The 24533-nt window shown below is 37.7% G+C and overlaps 1 protein-coding gene across 1 annotated transcript in view; it reads right to left on the minus strand.

Annotated features, from left to right (window-relative positions):
- The window catches only part of LOC110036225 (NADP-dependent D-sorbitol-6-phosphate dehydrogenase-like), a 30293-nt gene extending 13425 nt beyond the window's left edge, over positions 1–16868 (minus strand). Inside the window, exon 1 of the mRNA XM_020740618.1 lies at positions 16605–16868. Within this exon, the coding sequence (XP_020596277.1) occupies positions 16605–16746 (142 nt within the window). The 5' untranslated portion in view covers positions 16747–16868. The remainder of the gene's footprint in view (positions 1–16604) is intronic.
- Positions 16869–24533: the final 7665 nt, after the last annotated feature.

A 24533-nucleotide genomic window follows, 5' to 3' on the forward strand; every position in this document is an offset into this window, starting at 1 on the left:
CTCTTGTTGTGCAAACACAAAGAACATCCCCGCTGAAGCAATTGAAGAGCTGACTTACCAAGTCTCCTTTAGCGGAGTCAACTCAACAATCAACACCAACCGAAAAATTAAGGCAGGTACGATGACCCTTAACGAACATAATTTTCGAATACTTAATCTACTGCCTAGAGATGGATGTCAAGGATGACATCCAAATGCTGTTGGGGTGCAACTTCATCCGAAGCCTGAACGGAGGAATGCACATAGAAGGAAATACGATGACCTTCTACAAGGGAATCACTCAGATCAGGACCACATCAGACGTGGAAGTAGCAGCCAAACAACTACAAGAAATGAAGATCAGCTACGAATTTTACCGTGAACTTCAACCGGAGTGGATATTCACGCAGAGGATACAAGATAATTCTTTCTTAAAGAAATTCAGAACACTATTCCAACGATTGCAAGAGCAGGGGTACATTGGTGAAAACCCTATAAAACACTGGAGCAGAAATGGAGTCGTCTGCAAGATCGAGATAATCAATCCTGACCTCACCATCCAAGATAAGCCTCTCAAACACTTAACTCCATTAATGCAGGAACAATTCTAGAAACATGTAGAAAGCCTGCTTGCTCTAAAGGTCATTAGGCCAAGCAAAAATCGCCATAGAACAATGACACTAATGGTAAATTCAGGAACAATTGTTGATCCAGTGACGGGAAAAGAGACGAAAGGCAAAGAAAGGATGATATTCAACTACCGATCCCTCAACGACAACACGCACAAGGATCAGTACAGTCTGTCGGAGATCAACACACTACTCAAACGAATAGGTACCAGCAAAATCTATTCGAAATTTGATCTAAAAAGTGGCTTCCATCAGGTTGCCATGCACCCAGAGTCTATAGAATGGACCGCTTTTATCGTCCCAACAGACCTGTACGAATGGCTTGTAATGCCTTTTGGGTTAAAGAATGCACCAGCAATCTTTCAAAGGAAGATGGATAACTGTTTTAGTAAGTACTCTAAATTCATTGCAGTATACATTGACGACGTACTCATTTTCAGCGACAATGAATATGAGCACAAAGAGCACCTGGAGCAGTTCCTGAGGATTGTGGAACAAGGACTAGTCTTATCGGCAACTAAAATGAAAGTGGGAACCTCACAGGTGGAATTTTTGGGTGCGGTGATCGGTAACTCAAAAATAAAACTCCAGCCACACATCATAAAGAAGATTGTTGACTTCCCTGATGACAAACTAAAGGAGAAGCAAGGGTTGCGTTCCTGGTTAAGAATTCTCAACTATGCCAGAACTTATATTCCTAACCTAGGGGTTTTGCTAGGACCACTCTACCAGAAGACGTCACCGCACGGAGATAAAAGGATGAAGGCTTACGACTGGGAAATTGTACGAAAGTCCAGAACCTACCAGACCTTGAACTACCCCCAGAAAAGGCCTAAGTAATTCTCGAAACAGACGGATGCATGGAAGGATGGGGCGGCGTCTGCAAATAGAAGAACAAAAAGGGAGATCCCAGAAGTTCCGAACGAGTCTGTGCCTACGCAATTGGAAAGTTCCCGAACGTAAAGTCAACAATCGATGCGAAAATTCATGCATGCATGGAAACTCTGAGTGCCTTAAAAATCCACTACCTTGACAAAAGCGAAATCACATTACGCACCGATTGTCAAACTATCATCTCATTCTACAATAGGATGGCTCATAACAAGCCATCTAGGGTACGATGACTCACATTCACAGACTCATCAATGGCTTGGGGATCACCGTTAATTTCAAACATATTGACGGAAAAACGTCCTTGCCGACAACCTTTCAAAGCTAACGTTTATTTTATGTGCAGGTTCTGAACAAGAAGAGAAGTAAATTATCAAATTTCTTGCAGAATGGATCCCAGAAGTACAGGAAAACAGAAATGGGTTCCTATCAACAACTCTTTTGGACGGCAGTATTTTGAGTTCCTCGCACTAGGAGAAGAGGATGTTAGCTCCGAAAATGCAGCCAACGAACACTGGAGTATCTTATGGAAGTCGCTCGAATCACCCATCACTTGGGAAAGAAGGGACAACCTACGACACAATGCTCGCCGGATCGAAGGAGAACAAGTCGCAAAAGTTATTCAAGAATTAAAAGTACTAAGGAGGATCCTCGGGAATAAGGAATAAAACAGAGTATTACAAAAGCTTAGCCACTAGAGACAACATGTGGAATGATATGGCGCCTCTGACTAAGCAACACGAAGAGAATTTGGATGCTATCATATCAAAATTCACAAAATTCGCTAAATGATGGAGTGAAATCATCATTTGAAGCATATGGTGGGCCCTATTAAAATAATTTTGCCATACAAGGTTAAATTAATTTGCCCTGCATGGTCAAATCATGAGGCTTTGTCATCACTTTGACCAAGTCTCCCTATCTTATCTTAGGAAATCTAATGTTATTTCAATATAATCTCAACTTTCTTTTATGTCGCGACACATGTCATTTATCTTATCTACTATCTTATCTTTGTAAGGGTTAAATTACGATTTAGCCCCTGACCATGAAATGCTATAAATAGGAGTCTATTTTGAAAGAGAAGACACACAAGAAATAATCTTGAAGTCTACTCCTTCTTTAGAGTTGAGTCTTTCATTTCTGTAAGCGTCTCTCTTTTCGTTATTAATATATCTCATTTTCTTTCAACTTCATTTTGTTTTAATTTACATTGGCATGCTATCTTATCTTTGTAAGGGTTAAATTACGATTTAGCCCCTGACCATGAAGTGCTATAAATAGAAGTCTATTTTGAAAGAGAAGACACACAAGAAATAATCTTGAAGTCTACTCCTTCTTTAGAGTTGAGTTTTTCATTTCTGTAAGCGTCTCTCTTTTCGTTATTAATATATCTCATTTTCTTTCAACTTCATTTTGTTTTAATTTACATTGGCAAAAGTTCTTTGTGACGAATAGAAGTTGGGGTCACAAAGAAATGAAAATGTCAATTAAAACAGCAGATAAGATAAACGACATGTGTCGCGACATAAAAGAAAATTGAGATTACATTGAGATAACATTAGATTTCCTAAGATAAGATAGGGAGACTTGATCAAAGTGATGACAAAGCCTCATGATTTGACCATGCAGGGAAAATTAATTTAACCTTGTATGAAAAAATTATTTTAACAGGGCCCACCATATGCTTCAAATGATGATTTTACTCCATCATTTAGCGAATTTTGTGAATTTTGATATGATAGCATCCAAATTCTCTTCGTGTTGTTTAGTCAGAGGCGCCATGTCATTCCACATGTTGTCTTTAGTGGCTCAGCTTTTGCAATACCCTGTTTTATTCCTAAGGATCCTCCTTAGTACTTTTAATTCTTGAATAACTTTTGCGACTTGTTCTCCTTCGATCCGGCGAGCATTGTGTCGTAGGTTCTCCCTTCTTTCCCAAGTGATGGGTGATTCGAGCGACTTCCATAAGATACTCCAGTGTTCGTTGGCTGCATTTTCGGAGCTAACATCCTCTTCTCCTGGTGCGAGGAACTCAAAATACTGTCGTCCAAAAGAGTTGTTGATAGGAACCCATTTCTGTTTTCCTGTACTTCTGGGATCCATTCTGCAAGAAATTTGATAATTTACTTCTCTTCTTGTTCAGAACCTGCACATAAAATAAACGTTAGCTTTGAAAGGTTGTCGGCAAGGATTGAAAAGTTGTCGACAAGGACGTTATTTTTTCCGTCAATATGTTTGAAATTAACGGTGATCCCCAAGCCATTGATGAGTCTGTGAATGTGAGTCATCGTACCCTAGATGGCTTGTTATGAGCCATCCTATTGTAGAATGAGATGATAGTTTGACAATCGGTGCGTAATGTGATTTCGCTTTTGTCAAGGTAGTGGATTTTTAAGGCACTCAGAGTTTCCATGCATGCATGAATTTCCGCATCGATTGTTGACTTTACGTTCGGGAACTTCCCACTTGCGTAGGCACAGACTCATTCGGAACTTATGGGATCTCCCTTTTGTTCTTCCATTTGCAGACGTCGCCCCATCCTTCCATGCATCCGTCTGTTTCGAGAATACTTAGGCCTTTTCTGGGGGTAGTTCAAGGTCTGGTAAGTTTTGGACTAAAAATTTGATCTTTCGTACAATTTCCTAGTCGTGAGCCTTCATCCTTTTATCTCCGTGCGGTGACATCTTTTGGTAGAGCGGTCCTAGCAAAACCTCTTTGTGCTCATATTCATTGTCGTTGAAAATGAGTATGTCGTCAATGTATATTGCAATGAATTTAGAATACTTACTAAAGCAGTTATCCATCTTTCTTTGAAAGATTGCTGGTGCATTCTTTAACCCAAAAGACATTACAAGTCATTCGTACAGGCCTATTGGGACGACGAAAGCGGTCCATTCGTTAGCCTTGAGACCAAGGCTCTTGTGATTAATAGGTTTGATTCCCCTCCTTGCCATTCTTCGTAGCCATGAGTAAGGACGGCCAATTCTATATGGTTCATGAAATCGTGGATTGACATCATCATGTTTGGTGTAATGCACACCAACTGAGTTCCAGCCGATAAGTCCACCTCCATTGTTCCGATTATTGAAACATCGGACCTCCACCGTATATCTCGCAGGACAATAAGGGTTGTTGTCCCTGCGTCTCTCCTGTGTAAGGCATGAACCCTTACCATTATAAGACCCAAGTGTATGTGCTCGAGTCCTTCCTGCAACAGTTGTTGGTACGACTGTTGTTGAATAAAAGGAAGGTTAACCTGCTCCCCATCCGTAGCAAGTATCCTTTCTTCTGAGTAGTGCTGGTATACTTTGTGTTTAGTATTAGACCAGCCGTCTTCATAGAGAGTCTCAACAGGCACCAGATTAGCTCTCCTTTGCTGCGAGATCCGGAGTTCTAATTCTGAGTGATTCTGGGTCTACTCTTGACTCCAACTTTCTTCTATGCGTATTACGCTTTTGAAGACGTTTTTGCAGTTCATGAGCCAACCTAGATCTCATTATGTACCCCCAAATTTGATCATCAATGGTTGGCGTAGGTGAGGGTGTGATGCTAGGATTTCTGGTGGATTGTTTGCGGATAAGGGAAGTGGTACTCCTGGATGAGGAGACCATCTTAGATAGTTTTTCGCTTTTCCTCGTTTTTCCTCCCGAAAGATTTCCTTAGGATCTATGAATACGGATAATGGTCCTCCTGGCTTGGCGATCTTCAGGGCAGGTTGCTCTTTCTGATCTCCTAGCGATAGTGCTTTCAGTTGCTTTTGTAAGCCTGAGATGGAGGACTCAATGGATTCTACTTCAACTGAGGCTTTGTTGGAAATTTGTTGCAGCTTATATATATATATATATATATATACTCGAGAGATGTCGAAGGCTACTATCGGTCACCCGAATGTATAGAGCCCGCCACTCAACTAGAAGGGAGTCATACTAAACCGTTCTTTAGCCCGATACCGGTAATCGACAAGTGGATAACCAAGTTACAATACATTTTAAATATATATTTTAACATGTACATGGATTTCAGACATACAAAAGAAAGTAGTATCAATTTTTTTGTAGTGAAAATATTTTTTGTAAATAGTGTATTTGTTCTTATCAGTTTTGAAAATTATGGTTGTCCACGAGTTGATTATGTCGTCGGGCATAGTACCTCCAACAAGCTAAGAAGACAAGGGTCCCCCGCTAGTCTTGTGTCGATGAATGATATTATCATTCTACGATTCACCAGGTCCCTGAATCGAGTCCCAATGTCGTAGGATGGAATACAATTCCGCTCTACCACCGGTGTGTCTTTGTCATCACCACCCTAAGCCTCAAAACAAAACCGACCTACTTACGATCATGCTTAATGAATTCATATATAGCGATGACAATATATGCGCACTTATGTATCAGACATAAGCACTGAAAACCTAAACCAAGAAGCAAGGAAAACAAACTGAAAAACACGAAATGAAAAAAGAAAGAAAACTAACCCACCCCCAAAACCAATTCAGGAGAGAAGAGTCAAAGCGGTAGGAGAGTTAGCCTAAAACATACAATTGGCGGGGCTTCTCGAATGAGTAAAGAGATGAAGTACACTCCCCATGCTAGCCATGAAACATCTCCAAAGGATACAAGTTAGAAACTTCCAAGCCATTCATAAATATCAGAAAATTCTTCATATTTGCTTTCTCTTCTTTTATTTTTATTGCAACTTATCGAGCCCACAAAATTAGGTCTCGAAACATTTCCAAACATCTAACAGATCATTCCTCGGAAAAGAGAATTTGAATTCTTCCAAACATAAGAATTAAAGCATCTCAATTCATATAGATTAGAGCCTCCAATTTCGCCTTGAACCAAGAATTCCACAAAGCGGTAGACATACACCACACGAATAAAACCCAATAAGTGCTCCCGGCCGGGGGCAGCAAAGAGAGCAAACTGAACCCAAACAAACACCTCACAGGCTCACGGGTAGAGACAACCAGGAGGAGCCATCAATTAATCTCCCAATATACAAGAACCAACAGGTAAGGACTCACGGTTAGGGACAACGGAGAGGGTAGAACCAAGCCCAAACAGACAGCTAACAAGCTCACGGGCAAGGGCAGCAAACCCAATCCAACAAGGAGACTACAAACTGGGAAGACTCACTGCTAGGAGCAGCCAAGGGAAGACACCAGCCCAAAACCCAACGACAGGATCAAGCTGCAGCCCCTAACTAGGCCAAAACCTAGCCACAAATAAACCGAAACCAAGCCCAAAAGCTGCAGCCCAACTCCCCACAACAGGCTCAAACCGCAGCCCCTAACTAGGCCAAGACCGAGCCACAACCAAGCCGAAACCAAGCCCAAAAGCTGCAGCCCAACTTCCCACAACAGGCTCAGACCGAAGTCAAAACCTCACCGAAACAGGGCCAATCCGCAGCCCGAAATCTTGCCAAAACAAGGCCAAAATGCAGCCCAAAACCTTCGCCAAAATAGGGCCGAACTGCAGCCCAAAAACCACAACAGTATATGTAGAAAAATAACACCAAAAATTCACGAGATCGCAACACAAAATCGCAGCAAAGTTGCTCCAAAAATCAGTCCACAAAACACCCCCAAAGTTGCATTTAAAACGGTACCAAGGTCAAAACTGAAGCTAATTCAGCCCACCAAAACTTGTTTTTTTTTTAAATGTTTCAAATAGCTAGTCAAAATCAGCCCGTATAACCTCAAATTTTCATGAATATAAACATGTGGAAGATCTCAAAAAATATACATATAAACAATGAGATGAATTGCAGTTCTACACCACTTCTTGGGTGTTAGAAAAGCAAAAACATAAGAGATGGGTGGTATAAATGTAAAGGAGCAAAGCTTGTGTTGGATATATAGACATATAGGGATTGGGTGGTATGTTTGTAAATGCTCCAATAAGTATAAAACAAATACGGGCTAGCAAAGCTCCTAATTAAGATACTCATCTCAATCCTCATTAAACTGAAACTCAGGCAAACATTCCTCCACATGTTTTCCCCCAAATCAAAGGAAAACATCCGTCAAGAAACAGCAATGGTTCAAAAAGCAAGAATTAGCAGTAAATCCTTGCCGATGCTAGAATCGGAGGAAACCCGACAAGAAATCTGGAAAGAGTTGAATCCAGAAAATTTGCAGCATGTGAAAACCAACAAAATAATAGAACACAATAGAGCGCAAACCATTCTCAATGGGATCAACATCGGAAACGCGTTTTTTGCATTCAGAATGAACTAAGTAAAAAAATTAAGAAATAAAGTAACGTTACTATATGTGATTTGTATTCCCAATAAATACAGACTTTCAGATTTTTTTTCCTTTTTTTTTTTTTTTGCATAAATATTTGATTTGATGCATAAATATTTGATTTGAGTTTTGAGTATATCACATCTATAAGGATCAAAGCTACTCTAACTCAGCTAGACCAAGCTGTAGCTCCTCCATGTATAAATAATGAACAAATAACGTGATTGATATGGTAAAAATAACGATATCCAGGGAAATATAGATAAAGAGGAGGAATAGCATACTTGTTCATGTATTTGTGAATTCAAAATCCTTTAAGGATTCGAGCACAGAAGTTCGCACTTCAGCAACTATATGAGCTCTTTCCAAGCATGCAAATATGGTGGTTCCAATGTATTTAACCACGTATAACAGTAAAATAGGGAAGTAGAGAGAAGATGAGGAGGGGAAGAAGGCACCTCATTTTTCTGTTCAAGAGAAACAGGGAAAACCAAACACCAACAAGCCAGGGAAGAATCAACCAAGAAGAAAGAACCTCCCAGAATTTGGGCAGCACCTTCCTTTCACCCGAAAATTTCGGCCAACCCAAACTCTACCCCAAGTGAGGTTATTTATAACCAAGGGGGAGGAGAAGGAGTTACCTTCATTCACCTTGACGGTGAGCCGAGGTGAGCCGAGCCAAGAGAAGAGCCAAGAGAAGCGACAAGAGTCGCGCGAGGGAAAACGACGACAGAGACGAAGCTTTTAAGCAGAGGAGTGGTGACAGAGGGTGTCGGGGTTTGGTGGAAGCTTTACCAGAAACTGGAGCACGGGGAGCGTACGAGGAGGGGACCTCGAGCCAGCGCATCACGCGAGAGGAGAAGTGGAGCTCGGCTAGGTCGCGCAACGAGATCGGGCGAGTCGCGTCTAGCGTCTGGGTCGCGAACGGGAGAAGGCGGGAAGGGGTTCGACTAGAGCCGCGACCGAGAGGAAGAAGCGAGGCCAAGAATCAGGCGGGTGAGTTGGGGGCGTGTGCGTGAGTTTAGGGATTTAGGATTTGATATTTAAGTGAAAAGAATTCCCTTTTTTTTTAATTAATATTGAATATCCCTCGATTTGTGCGTTATTGTCTCGTGCACGAAACTACAACAAAGTGGGTGTCCCTCCTAGCTAAAATCGACGTTCTGGATGCGACGGCGCTGTCTGTTTCGTCGTCCGAAATCGTCCGAGTAACCATGCCGACGATCGAGTCAAAAAAATGTGTCAAATTCGATTTTCGTCAAAATTTCAGGACGCAATCGATTGTTTCAAAATTTTTATGTAAGTTTTTTTGGACAAATAATGGCGCAAACTATGTGATTGTAGTGATCGAACGTGTCGACTCTCCAAATTGCGAAGTTTGTGCGCACGGAAGTGCAAATTGTCCATAAGACAATCCTAGGGCTTAATGATTCTATAGGGACACTTTTTGGGTTTCCTCATGTTGGTTTCAACCTCCTAAGTGCTAGAGACCGATACCATACATGCGAAACTCCAAAAGAGTAAAGCAGTAGGCTCAATTTCTAAAATGAGACGGGTCTCATTTCTAAGGCTCTAAAATAGTCAAAGGGAGAACCCTAAGGCTAGACCCTAAATCCTATAAGGAAAACTAGACCTCACTAAAAATGAGGTCAACAGCCGCAAGGAGACTTTGTCCGTACTTCCAGACCCACATTATCGACATTTACACACAACTCCCTTTGAAGAATATCCTACAAAACTAGAAGTATCAAGAAGAACAGTTAGATGGTTGATAGAATTATAAGAATTAGACATTCATTATCTACCACGACAAAAATTTAAATTATAGGTCTTAGCCGACTTTGTGGTAGAATGTACAGTGTCTGCTTCTAATGAGCCGCATTTTTCCCCTCCATGATCACCTCAGTGGACACTGTACATGGATGAAGCATCTGAAAACTCTGGAGTTGGTGTTGGAATACTACTTATCTCCTTAAAGCAGGACATCTTGGAGTACGGGCTTCATTTCAAATTTCCAGCCACCAATAATATGCTAAGTATGAAGCCCTCGTCGCCGGATTAAAACTTATCATCGAGTGTGAAGTACGAAATATGATTGTCTATAATGATTATCAGCTAATCGCATCCCAAGTAGAGGGAGAATAGACGCTCATAACTTAAAAATTGTGCAGTATCTCAGTCTGATAAAAACACTTCTCGCCTAAATTGAAGCATACCACTCATTCACATACTTCGGGAGCATAACACTCGAGCTGATGTCATCTCTACTTTGACAATTGGAGATCTCTATAAAAGAATGTGCATCAAGAAGATACATTTTCCTAGCATCCAAGGCTCATTGGTCATACTATCTATGGATGACTCAAGGGAGTCATCTTAGATGGATCACATCATCTCCTTCCTCCAAAACGGAATTCTGTCAGATGATGTTACTACATCAATTCGCCTCCCACGCATGACTGTCAACTTCATATTTATTGGGGATGAACTATATAAAAAGACATTTGTAGGTCCATATTTAAGTGTCTTCCACCATCTGAAGTTGATTACACTCTGCGAGAGGTTCATTCCAAAATATATGGAGAGTATCTCGGGAGTAGAGCTCTTGCTCTTAAAATACTGAAATAAGGTTTTTATTGCCCCACAATCAAGCAAGATGCGTTTAAATTTATGCAAAAGTGCAAAAGTTGTTAACTACACTCAAATCTTATTTATGCACTGCCATTAGAGTTCGCGTCATTTCTGAATCTTTGGTCTTTCGCCCAATGGGGATAGATATCATGAGACTGTTTCCAATAACTACTGGACAACGAAAATTCATTATCTTAGCTGTCGAGTACTTCACCAAGTGGGTAGAAGCAGAGCCTCTCTCAAAGATCACTGAAGCCAATGTCAAACTGTTTGCATCAAAAAAAAAACTATCTACCGTTTCGGTCTCCCCGCGAAGATTATCACTGATAATGGGACTCAATTCTTTGGAAAAGGCTTCACATCATTCTGCAAGGATCTTCGCATTCAGCGGGGGCACACTACCGTGGCACATCCCCAAATGAATGGAAAGACAGAGGTGACAAATCAAACAACGCTCAAGGGTTTGAAGACTTATCTTGAGAAGGTTGCGGGGGCAATGAGTGGAAGAGCTCCACAACGTCCTTTGGGCCTATCTCACCACCTCGCAAACTCCAATCAAGGAAACTCCATATAACTCTGTGTTTTCGCATCGAAACTGCCATCCCAGTTGATATCAGAGTGTCAAACATGAGTTAAAACTTTTTACTTGGATAGCAACGAAGAAAAGCTCCAGCAACATTTGGATCTACTTCCAGAAACACGCGATAATAGTCCAACATAGAGCTACTTTTTTACCGCCAAACAGTTGCTCGCCACTTCAACCGGAGAGTCAAGCCTCGACCTATCTCCATCAGTGACCTGATCTTGCGTAATATTAAAGCTGTCGGTCGTGGTCCCAAATGCAAAAAGTTGTCACCTCTCTAGGAAGGCCTATATATCAAGGTTGTCATGATCATGCCTAAAACCTTAAAGCTCGAGAATTCAAACAGGAAAACCTCCCCCGAACTTGGAATGCAGAGAACCTTCGTAAGTGCTAGAAGTGACGCTCTTGTCATGTAGTTCATGTGTCTGTTATCTTGCATACAATGTCAATGTATCTCAAACTTATTAAATGAATATCATTCACTGACTTTCCCCTATATAAAGGATATTTCTAGAAAGTGTAACGACACATTCACGAATCACTTCATGCTCTTGACCCAAGAAATAAGTAACTTCGGTTGAATCTTAGGCAGAACACGATCGATCCCAGAAGGATTTGATCTAACCTCTTTCATATGGGTTAACACCGTCAAGTTATTGCTTCGATAAACAACCCTGGATAGATTAACAGTCCTCGGTAGACTACACCTGATCCTTTCGACATAGGTTCGTAAGCGAGCAATGCTCCAACAAACAATCTCAGATTGGTTAAAAAGTTCTCGATAGACTTCAATTGGCTTATCTCATACAGGTTAACATCATTAAGTAATAATCTGATGCATAACCCAAAGCAAGTCAAACGTCGCTGGCGATTTATCCTCACGATAACCTCCTCATATACTATAACTTTTAAATGATATTTGTTATCCACTGTGGCATGAAAAGAAAACATGTTTAAAAATTATCATAAAAAGACACTCCGGGGACAAATAGCAAAAAAAATCAAATAGCTAAACAAGATGATTAACATGCATCGTTCATACAATGTCATTTTGACAAAATCTGAAAAGAATAACTACATCTGTGTGGTTTGAACAACATGACAAAAGCAAATATGTTGCAAGCATATAAGGCATAGTAGAGCACTAATCAAGATCAACGTTCTCCTCCACCCCCTCGTCGTCGTTGAATAATACCTTTAATTTACTTTCGATGTCCTCGCCGTCAGAATATGAGGGACGATCCTTTGAAGCTTGGTTAGGAGTGAGCCCCACCACGACAATCCCGTTTCGACGTTGTGCCCCTCGACTCCTCTTAAGGAAACCCCAGATGAATCATTTCTCGATAAACCACATTTGTTGCTCATTTGCAACAACATCAAGTACTAAATCACGAGTCTCTTAAGCATGGTATCGAATGATAACATTACTCAAGCGAGTTCTTGAAGTCCTCGACCGTTTCTTGCTTAACCTCTGCAACTTCAACATGCTTCACAGACCTCAAAAGTCGGTTCTCTTCCTCCTAGGCTGACACCGTCGATTTAAGAGCTTTCACGCTTCTAGTGCTTTCACTAAGGTCGGTTTGTGCCTCCACCAGCGCCTATTAAGTTCTCTCCAGATCTTGAACTGCAACGACAAGGAAGTCGCTATTGTTGAGAGTTCTGTCATGCATTCTGTCAACTGTAATTCTAGAGATGTGATTCCTTCAACCTCGGATTCATATGCTTATATTCACCTTGAAGATATTTGATCTTAACAAATTCAGAGTTCCAATTTCTTCGAGCTAGTCCTAGCCCCATTTGGATTTCCACTATTTTATCAATCTAGAAGAGAAGAAATCTAAGTCAGACAAATGAAATGATTATATAGTAGTAGAAGATAAAAGAAACTTACAAAGATCTCTGACTCCTGGAGCCCAGTACATTCATGAGAACATGTTCTCAGGAGTATGAATGGTTGAAGAATTGAGCAGGGACATTCGCAATTTTTTAACCCTCTTCTGTTGTTTCTGAGGGAATATTTCACGATTATTGTTCGTTAGAAGCCGCTTTGAGTATACTAGGGGGGTAGCTTGGAAGATCGCTTCTTGGATTTCTTTAATAACACAGTCATGGATCGTTCAGGATGGAATGAAAGTTTAGCCTTGAACAATGATTATTTGCCCACAAATTTATAAATATATTGCATCTCGAGCATCTCCTTGAAGTCACGAAATTCTAGCATCAACAGTATTCCCTCCTCAGTAGTCTAAAGAGAGACAAACAACTGTTGGAACCTTCCTCGCCTCTCACGGAGCCCTAAATCATTCTTTGTAAAGAAGAATCTCACAGACCATTGCTTATTAGTTCCCTTGGGCGAAAATCCAAAATATTGTGCTTAAACATCAAACAATCATGCGTGTCACTAAAGAACTCACACAGCAGCGCTAAAATTGTCGGTGTTACCGTCAACCCGCGACTCCTGAAGAAAACAATCAACCTGATAATGACTGTCACCATCCGACAAGACACCTGAGCAACACAAACTCTGAACATTTCATGATTTCGATAAACTCACGGGTTGACGAAAATCGTAGGCCAACTATCAAAACTGCCTCATGAACAACAATATACCTAGGAGGAGAATACGCTAAATTGGTTGAAGTCGGCAATTTCACCACCATGACGTTCGGGAAGTAATACTTTCCAACTAAAATTAACTCGCACTCCGTCAGAATTGATGTCGCATCCTCAAAGTTTTGACCCTTCATTTGGTTCTCAGCAGAACGAGGTTCTCTAGTTGTCGTTATTTCCACAACGGGAAAGATCTCGTTGTTCGTCTGCTACGCAGGACAGGGACAACTTTTATCTTCACTGCATTAAGAGATGATCTCATTGCTTGCCGCTATGCAGGATGGAAACGACTTTCCCCTTGGTCGGAACGTGAAAAAAAATCACGTTGCTCGCTTGCTATGCAAGACGAAGACAACTTTCCACTTCGCCGCAATTAAAAAAAAAAGATCCCGTTGCTCGTCTGATACATAGAACGAAACTACTTTTCTCTTCGCCGCAATACAAAAGATCTTGTTGCTCGTCTGCTACATAGGACGAGGATAACTTTCCTCTTCGCCTCAACACGAAAGAAGATCTCATTGCTCGTCTGCTATGCAAGACGTGAACGAGTTTCCTCTTCGCAGCAATGTGAAAGAAGATCTTGTTTGTCCCCAGAACGGGACGACATTCATCTTGTGATTCTTCCCCTTATTCATTACATCTATTTAAAGGTTTGAGATGAGCCATAACATTAAAAGCAGTTGAATTAAAAAAAAACTGAAATCTACATTAATTTCTTTGGTGTTTGGTCTTCCATCTTCTAGCTTATTTGTCTTCCAACATCCTCATTTTAAATAAAAAAATGAAAAACTTTTCATCTTCTCACCATTTAAATTTTCAAATTCTCTCATTAAAAAAAGAACAACAGTTTATTAAAAAAGCAACAGCTCATTAAAAAAAAAAATTCTTAATTCCACCCACCCCTTACCAGCTTTCAGCCCGCTTCTTTAGCTTTTATTTCAGCAATTGATTATTTCAGTCGGTTTAGCTTTTATTTCAGCCCAGTCATTTCAGCTGGTTAGCTTTTATTTTTGCATTTATTTCATCACAGCAGATTATTTTAGCCGTTGTAGCTTTTATTTCAGCCTGTTTTTAGCTTTTAGTTCAGCCGGTTCAACTTCCTGTCGGACCGACTTCCAGCCAACATTTATTTCTGTCGGCCTGCCTTTGAATCCCGCCAGAATAGGCGGAAAGCAGTGGGCTACCCGCACAGTGGCTCAATACGCGAAGCGACAAGGGCCTACAGGCCCTAAATTCGGCTCGATAAAGAAGTATTAATTTTTTGCCTAGTGTGGGATTCAAACCTGCGTCTATCATGATTTGAAGCAAACCCTCTCCAACTGAGCTAAGCTTGATTGCTTTAATATATATACAAACATACACACACATACACACACACACACACATTGATACGTATGCCCGACAAAAATGAAAAAGCTCTAGATCTGGATATTTTCGAACGACGAATTTGGTCTCGCCCGACATAAGGGGGACAACTAATACATCTCCAGCAAATCTCCATCATTTGGCACAAATCACGAGACAAGACATAGATCTCGAGGCAGCTTTTTGAGCAAGAAATATTCAAACATCGATAAAAACTCATTCAGAACTCCAATTTCAGCAAACTTACAGTCAAACTAACTGGTTCGATAAAAATAACTCAATATTACCAAAATTAGTTTAATCTGAGTCAAATCAAGCTCAAATCAAGTCATTAAACTATCCTTAAAAGTTTTTCGGATAAATTTAGAAGATTAAACGAATGTCGAATTTAGCAATCCTACAGTCAAATTGAGCGTCTCAACAAGACAAATCCAAGAAACTCACGATTGTTGAATTTCGACATCATTAAGGTAATCAAATCTCCATTAAACGCTGTCTAATCAAAGAAAGCTTTCCGGACTATCCAATCAAAGTGGTTCATATTACTGCATTAATTGCACCCAGAACACTATAAATAGCTACTCACCCCTCTCATGCGGGGGGCTTCAAGCTTAAAAAAAAACTTAAAACTTTGAGAATAAGCTGTAGTACAGCATCACCCCTGTTACCGTCAACCACCAGCCACCACAGTTGTCGATCACCGCCGACCTTCGTCGATCGTTGTCGACACTTACTGACCGCCGTCTATCATTGCCAACCTTCGTCGATCATCGTCGACCACTATCGACCGCCATCGACAATCGTGGATCGCCTTCAAACAATATTGTCGTCGTCAAACACCACCGACTTTCGTTGACCATCGCTGACCGTCGTCGATCACCACCAATCGTCGTCAACCATCACCGACTAGAAGTCGTCAGTCGACATTGTAATTTAGAAAATCTAATAGAACTTTCTCGTCTGTGGGACAAGGGGTCTCTATAATCATCAACTTATAGTAGATTTTACAACTGGGTCAACCCCGTGATTTTTTTCCATTACAGATTTTCCACATAAGATCTTGTGGAGCCATTACTAGTAGTTTTCTTATACCTAAGTGTGTGTTGAATTATCATGCAATGTTAAGACGATAATATATTACTATATTGCCATAAATTTTCTAACACACATCAGACCTAGCCCTTAAAGTTTCCCATCCAAACTTTGTCCAACTATAAGAGCACATACAACATAGGCTACATAAATAGTTGATCAAAATAAAACCTAGCTATTTAAAGAGCACACAAAGCATGAGCTAGACAAGGAATTTAATGAAATAGACCTATAGTAAGCAAACTAATTAGCCCGGAAAGCTTTTCCATAAACAGTGACTGAGCCCTCAATCAATAAACGGCAGCCATCATAAAAAAACCTAAACTTTTTTGCTTATTCAACTACAATAGACCGGCAAGTTCGCTCCTATCATTTTAGTTGCATGAGAGAAAAAATACTGCGTACTGTGTGCCAACTTGATCCAAGAAACCTACGAATCAAATTTTCTGCGGATATATCAGATATTTCAGTAAATTAGCTAAATCGGAACAGTACCACAGTTTACGGTAATTGATGGTTGCAAGTGAATCGATAGAAGGGTACAATATCAGAGAGGAAGTGGGAATCCGACCTGCGCAGTCGAAATGGCGATAGCCGATTTTGATGGCGGCAAGGAGCAGATCTCTGATAGATTGCCCCTCCATCCTCCAAACACCCAGCCCGATCACCGGCATCTGGTAGCCGCTGTTCAGGGTGATCGCTCCGGTTGCCATTCTCTCTCTCTCTCTCTCTCTCTCTCTTTCTCTCTCTCTCGGTTCCTCCACCTTACCTTGAAGGCTTCAGAAGCGCCAAAGCTTTCCCATTATATTTTGAGCATGGATTCCTTTAATTACAAAAATGAATAAGCCGGTCCTACAAATTTGTAGTTTTCTTTAACTTGTTCTCTTCAATTAAAAGATTAACATTTTTTGTAAATTTTTAGAACCGTGGACTCTTTATTTCCTGTTTTATAAATAGAAAGCTTACTTGAGGGCTGTTCAACTTAGAATTTATAGAGAATTTAAGTGGAATCTTAGGACATACATTTTGAACAAAATAAATCTCCAAATATCATAATTCCACCGATTTTGACTATAAATCTAGTAAATCCTAAATCCCATGAGTCGATGGATTCAACTTCGCAAGCTTGGGACTTTACTTTTGTAGCTTCTGACTGTCTCCAACCGTCATGAACACTTCTTAAATCCTTACATAAATGATAAAACGGTTCTTTTGGATTTGCAGAATTAAGTAAATTTGTTCTAAGACAGGGATTTATGGGATTTACTAAATCCTAATATCTTAAATCTCAAGGGACATTTATAATCATTAGAAAATATCAAATTAATAGAGTCGATCATAGAAATTTAGTCATTAATGAGCTATCATTTGTTAAATATTTAAAAAATAATTAGACCACTTTGCAGTCCAATTTCAAGATTATCAGATTTATTATTACCTAAATGAAATATAAGAGTTTTTACGTGCATAGCACACCAAACATCCCTATTTATATACCACAAACCTCAAATTTTAAATTTACAAACAAATCACTTAAAACAAAAAAATCCCCCAAAAATAACACAGTTATTTTTCACGTCAGTCTTCTCATGGCTCGAGTGCACTAAAATTGCCTGCCTTTAATATCATTGTGTCGCCTCTTCAACGGCCTCTTTGATAGAAAATAATAGATAACCAAAAGGAAATCTCAAAAGAAATGGTAGATAGTCTGTTTGTTTCTTCCATTGTGATGATGATGGATCAATTTGCAAAGCAAGTGATCTTTTCGGTTTCAATGGTGATGATACGAGGACCAATTTGGGCTTTTCCTTGATGGAATCCATTATCGTTCGGCTAGGAATGAGGGTGTAAGTGGATATAGAAGATTTCACATCAAGCTTCGAGTCATATTGTGCGATGAGAGTAGTTCATGTCACTAATATAGAATCTTCGATCATTATTATAGAAGAGCCAATATCGGAGTCAGTTACTGGAGGATTGTCAGAGTCCTTAAATTGGCTAGGATGGTAATTTTCTCTCTAGTTATTTTTTATTGCGCTTAAAATCCTTTTTAAGTATTGCAAATTTTCTAATTTCCTTACAAGTTTTACTATTTAGGGTCAAACGGTAATAGCTCCGCAGATATAGTCATATGTATAACCTAAGACTAATTAGTGACAATAAATAAAAAAAAGTACTCCAATAAATAGGAATACAAGTAACATGAATAAGATGAAACATAAAAGCAAAAAAAAAACAAAAAAACAAAAAAAAAAAAACCAGATCGCAATGTTTTTTTTTTTTTTTTTTATTTTTGATTACCTGAATAACAACACAAAAATATGAAAATAAAAAATAAGATAAACAACAAAAAGTAAGAAATATAATTTCCAAATATAAACCTCGAATTCTCAACTAATATTCTTCTAATTTGAAAATTAACATCGTTCCCCAGCAACAACATCATAAATTTAATTTGCTATGAGATGAAGCACATATATTAATATTCAAGTATACATGTAAATCAAATAGTATATAAATTATGCGTTCGAGTTATCGATCCCACAAGGAGCTTTGTTAATTTGCAAATAAGTTAATTACTACTCTACTAATCCTAAAGTTTAGTCCAAAATATTACAAGTTCTTAAGGTTTAAAATCTAAAATCATAATTTCAAAATGAAAAACTAAAGAAGTGAGAAAGGTTTTCTAAAAGGTTTAAGCATTTCATTTGAATTGGTTTAATAAAATCTAAGTTCCTTCAAGTAAATTTCTTTCTGTAGTTGTCAATCGGGGCTTATTATTTCTTACTCTCTTTTTAATATATAATATACATTGAAATCTCAAATTATAGTTAGGTTCATCTAACCCTACAAGAATTCCCAAACATCCACATTCCCTAAAAAAGGTGCAAGAGTCTAATGACAATACTTAGATTCCACTAAACTTTTGCATTCTAACCAAGTTATGCTTATAGTATTTTTCTGATATTCCAAAATTACAACTATTTTTAATAATTCAAATGACCAATTTGAATGTAAATTAAGAGTGAAAGGTTAAACCATCAACTTAGGATTTCAAATTTCAATAATTTAACATGAAATCCCTTAGATTATAAAGAAAATCAATAAAAAAGGGAATGAAACTTAAGTACTATATATGGTTGAAAATAACAGAATAATTTGCATTAAATCCATTCAAACCAAGTATAATCAATGTGTAAAGTAGAAAGAAAAAAACCAATCCTAATAATGGATTGCCTCCTTGATTTCTTCCTTGCACAATACAGTGATACAACATCCACTCCCTTCACAACAATATACAACATTCAGTCTCTATGCCCTCTCCTACACTATCTCTCTGTATGTTTGTCTCTAAATATGTCGTGATTCACCTTCATATGAAGAAACTTTGCTCTTTTATCTTCTCCCCCGATTGAACCAGCAAAAAACCACCAAAACCTCCTTTCGTTGGTGGTCAGCATGGCGACGTTGCATGGTTGACGCTTGGGTGCTTACTCTAGGCGCTAACCTAGGCACAACAGTCCTGGCTTGGGCTTCATATCTCATGCTCTTGATCATTAAATTAGAGCTTTTTGAGTGCCAAAGTATTGCCATCTACAGTGGCGCAGTGCTAGCATATATCACAATGATGATTGTGTCTTGGTGATCCTGCTCTTTATATTTTTCACTGAAATATGCCACACCAAGTGTTGAGGTGTTCATCTAGATGCCACTGAGGTGTTGTCCTCTGTCATTGAGGTGCTTTTGGCCTAGTGTTGGGATGTCGTGTTTTATAGATTTTGAGTGTACATAGACGTGTACCGAGAGCCAAGGCACTAATCATGGGAGTTGGGGTGCTTGCCTTTAAGTTTAGCTTATCTTCTTTCCCAATTGATCCAAATCCTTAATTATCCCCCATATACAACATATAACACCATTTACACCCTAGAAAAGCATAAAAATACTACAAAAAGTGCAAAAAAAACACATAAAAATATAAGATAGCAATTTACACACACCATCTAATGAGAAAATATGCTCTTCGTATTTTACCATGTTATTAAAATCATTATTTCATATCTAACGCTATCAAAAGAACTCGTTGTTCACAAATAAATCGTGTTCAGCTCGTTAAGAAGTTCGTGTTTGAATTGTTCGTTAAGCAAGCAAGTCAAACACGAAAATTTTTTATGAGCTCGATTTATAAACGATCAAACATGAACAAAGATTTGTTCATTCTTGTCTGACTTGATTTGGCTTGAAATAATTAAATTATATATATATATACACACACACACATCCTTATTCTGATTATTACAACCAATATACATGAAATTATCCTCAAGGACGCCCAGTTATCAAGAAAAATTTAATTTAATAATTGATTGAAACTAACTCTTTTGCAACTAACCATGAGACATAAATCCTTATTCCGATTTTTACAACCCAGGTTGGCAAAATCAATCGAACTTGAAGTTGAATAACAATTTTGGAGGAGAAAACCAATTGTGATAAGATAATCAATTTAATCAGACAAGTAATTGGAATAATCAAGGCAATTTTAACGTTGAACTATCTTTTTTTCATAGATTTAACTTCAACCCACAAAATAAGAAGAATGAGATATTAGAAGAGGTTGTTATTCAAATAGAGATTCAACTGGAGAGTAAAGGGACCGCAATAAGGAATATGGAAAACCAACTGTGGTAGATTATTAACTCATTGAACAATCATCCTCTATTTAATATCAACCCAGAAAATGAGGAGTTATCGTTAGAAAATGTTATTATTCAAATGAAGAGTCAGTTAGAAAGTCAAGGGGCCGCAATTAAGAATATAGAAAATCAACTGTGGCACATTATTAATTCAATTAACAGTTATCTTCCAGAGATTTTACTTAGTGACCTTGAGATAAACTTGGAAGAGAAAAATAATTTGCAAGATAAAACTATCCAACTTAGAAGTGGAAGAGAATTGAAGGATATGGTTCAAATAAACGTTGAGTTGAGAAAAGAGGAAAAAGAGATTGAAAGACCAATGGAAGAAATTCTTAAGGAATTTTAATGGAAGAAATTCTTAAGGAATTAGAAAAACCAATTTCATCAACTAAGATAAATATAGAAAGACTGTCTCTACCATTTCCTCAGCCCCAAGGGGAAGAATTAGAAGATCATTTGAGACAGAAGAATAACATAGTACAATTTGATCATGAATCTAAATAATTTAAAGAAAATTTGATCCAAAATTTAGAAGATCTTAGATTTACATTTAGAGATTTGAGAATGTTATTAATATGCAAATTGAAAAAATCATTAGAAGAATAGTGGATCTAGAAAAAAACTTGATGAATAATAATTTTAATTAATTTGAAAAGGAAAAACTGTAAAAAAAGCTGTATTTCGAGAATTTAGTAGGAATCACAGAATCTGAAAAAAATTGAGCGATTGATCAAGGATTACTTAAATAGATTTTTTTATCAGGGATGAACCCTTTATTAGGCTGACAATTTTAAACTAAGTGTTTTATGGGAGGCACCCCATAATTATAAGTGTGGTTTGATTTAGTATGCTTGAGTCATGTTTGTTAATGTTATATTGTGTTTATTTTAGTGTGAATCGATCAGTTTGATTGATGTTGGTGGATGTTTGGATTATTTATGAATTAGTTTGATTTTTATGTGTATCATGAGGGAGGTGATTCCTTAACTTCTTATTAGAGAGAGACCTGTTTATATTCTCTTGTAATAGTTGGATTGACGAGTCCACTACAACTCAGGTCTTAACTGGACTTGAGTTTTATTGAAGAAATTTTGAGTTTGGATAGTGACAGTTCCATCGCAGTTTTGTTACTTCCTTTCTCTGTTGATGTTTTCATTCGGTAGGGTCATGAACCTACTTGATGTGCAACATATGGATGATCTTGCACTATCCTTATAACTGTTAGAGGTGCATACTTAAATGGATAAGGTGATGCCTGAGGTTGGTGCTCGCGAGCCAATATATTAAGGTTAATCGTGTCCATGGACTTAGACTCTATAAAATCCTTTATAAGTACCCAATTTATCTGTGTAGTAATTTTGTTATAAATCGGAAGTAAAACAGTGAGATGCGATGAGTTAAACGAAGAATTGGCCTCTTTTATCAAGTGTGCTTGTGTTTGTGTTACAACAACATATAGGACATGGGGAACACTTGAATATAAAAATTCCTATGTTGATACCTGATATGCTAATTAAACTTTTCTTTAGTCAATTTCATTCTAGCATATTTAGTTTAGATTTGCTTTCTACTACACATTGTTCTGTTCTAAGTATATTTGCAAATGTTTTGATAGACACTTGTGATAGATTGTACTTCTGGGCTGTAATTTTTCTTCCTTCTTATATTTTCTGTATTGAATGCTATACATGTTAAAAATCAAGTTAGGGGGATGAAAGACATTTTAAAACTTTTTATTTGCTCCAATTTATATAGTGTTGTTTGTTTGTTAGAATAGCTTTTACTTTGTAATTTTCATGCTATATATATTAATTTGAGATTTACTACTACACACACTTGTTTTTGCTACTTGTACCTGAACTGTTTCTATGTTTGGAACTTTATGATAAATAATTGTGTTAAATTTATGTCTCTTCATACTTGATATGTATTATAATGTTTTGTACTATTTAAAAATCAAGCTTGGGAGGGATAAAAAATCATTTTAAAACTTAACTTTATTTGTACTCTGTGGCCAATATTTCATTTGATATTACTTTTAAAATAACTTTTGGTATGTGGTGTTATATTTAGGATACTAAACTTTTGATTTTTAGGAATGATATAGAAGAACTTAGTAGATAAGTTAGTAAGAATGATGAAACTAAAGTTAAGATATTTAGTAGGAAATAGTAGGGAATTGATTTTACTATTTATAATAGGAAAAATTAAAATTTTTAAAAAATAATGATTTTTAGAATAATACTTTTTAAAGAATTTAGATTATATGAAATTTTTTTTTCAAAAACTGATACTAGATTTTAAGTTAAGGATAGAGATATGATAATGAAATTCAAAATTATTAAAAACATATTCAGATATAGTAATCCTCACATGAAAAAAAAGTAAGAATTAAAAAAATCCTGAAAGAAAAGGAAAAAGAAAAGTAAAAGAAAAAGAAAAGAAAAAGAAAAGAAAAAGAAAAGAAAAAGAGAGAAGCTTGAGAAATATGACCTAATTAAAAATTATTTGCACTTGAATCTTTCTAAGGAAGAAAACTTAAGATCAATTCTTTGCTTGAGGAATAAGACCTGTTAGGTTAGACTTAGGGTTTAGGTTTAGGTCTAATGTATGTTAGACCTAAAAAGATGGGCAAGTCTAAGTTGGATTAGACTTAGGGTTTAGGGTTAATTTGGGTCTAGTATGGGCCAAACTCTAGGATAAGCCTAGGTTGAGTATGAGCCATGTTAAGCATGATTGTGGTCCAGGCTTGGCCCAAATTGGATTAGGTCCAATTATAGGCTCACCTTGATTAGGCTTAGCCAAGTTACACCTAAACCAAGTTTAGGCTTAATTTAGGTAAGCCTAGGGCTACTAAGGGTGATTTCATGATTAGAAGGGTAATCATGGTGTTATCCCCTTAGGATTAAAGCTTTAGGGTAATGTCTTTAAACCAAATTTGGAATAATTTTGGAATAAAGAGTAAAATTTAATTTTACAATTTTACCCCAAATTTTTTAATACGTCATTTTAAGGTTTTCAAAAGTGGAATCATAGTTTAGGGATTAATTTCACTACCCTAAGTTTCCTTGTTAATACATTTTGGCTTTTTATGTATAGGAATACAACACCATTGTCATAGATGTAAACATTAAACTATAGGTAATGGACTTATAAATACATAAGAATTGTCTTGTATATATGTAAATTTTCCTACAAAAAATTTATCATTTTATCCAGGAAAATCAATAAGATGTATAATTTTAAAAAAAAAAAAAACTAATCTCTACACCATATCCCATCAATTGTGATGGAAAACTTGCCCGTGCAGTACGACAATTATATAAGTGGTGCATAAATTGATGGGACCACCCGATGCTGGAATCTAAAACCAACGATTTGGTGGAAAGCTCAGTGCCTCTTATGACATAAATCACGGGCTACATCGAATTTACAAGCCTACTCAAACCCCCCAATAACATACTAACTCAGCATCCATCATATACATAGTCATACAATAAATTAATTCTACTAATAATAAACTCATAAATCAGAAGTAGTTGGAACGGAGGAGTTATGCATGCACCTTCCCTGACTGGCGGGCGTGCTGCAAGATGAAGCAGCTTCCTATTTACAAATTAAATTATTAATTTGTAGGCAAAAAAATTATAAATTTTCATGCATCAACATTCAATATAAGCAAAAGACGACATAATAATTTATTACGCACAAAATAAAGAGGCCACGACTAAAATCCCAGACCAACCTCCCAATCATCTCATTCCCGCAGTGAAACGAAAGAAGGAATATTTTTTTTGGCAACA

The sequence above is a fragment of the Phalaenopsis equestris genome, unplaced genomic scaffold, assembly GCF_001263595.1.
Source record: "Phalaenopsis equestris unplaced genomic scaffold, ASM126359v1 Scaffold204015, whole genome shotgun sequence".
NCBI lineage: Eukaryota > Viridiplantae > Streptophyta > Magnoliopsida > Asparagales > Orchidaceae > Phalaenopsis > Phalaenopsis equestris.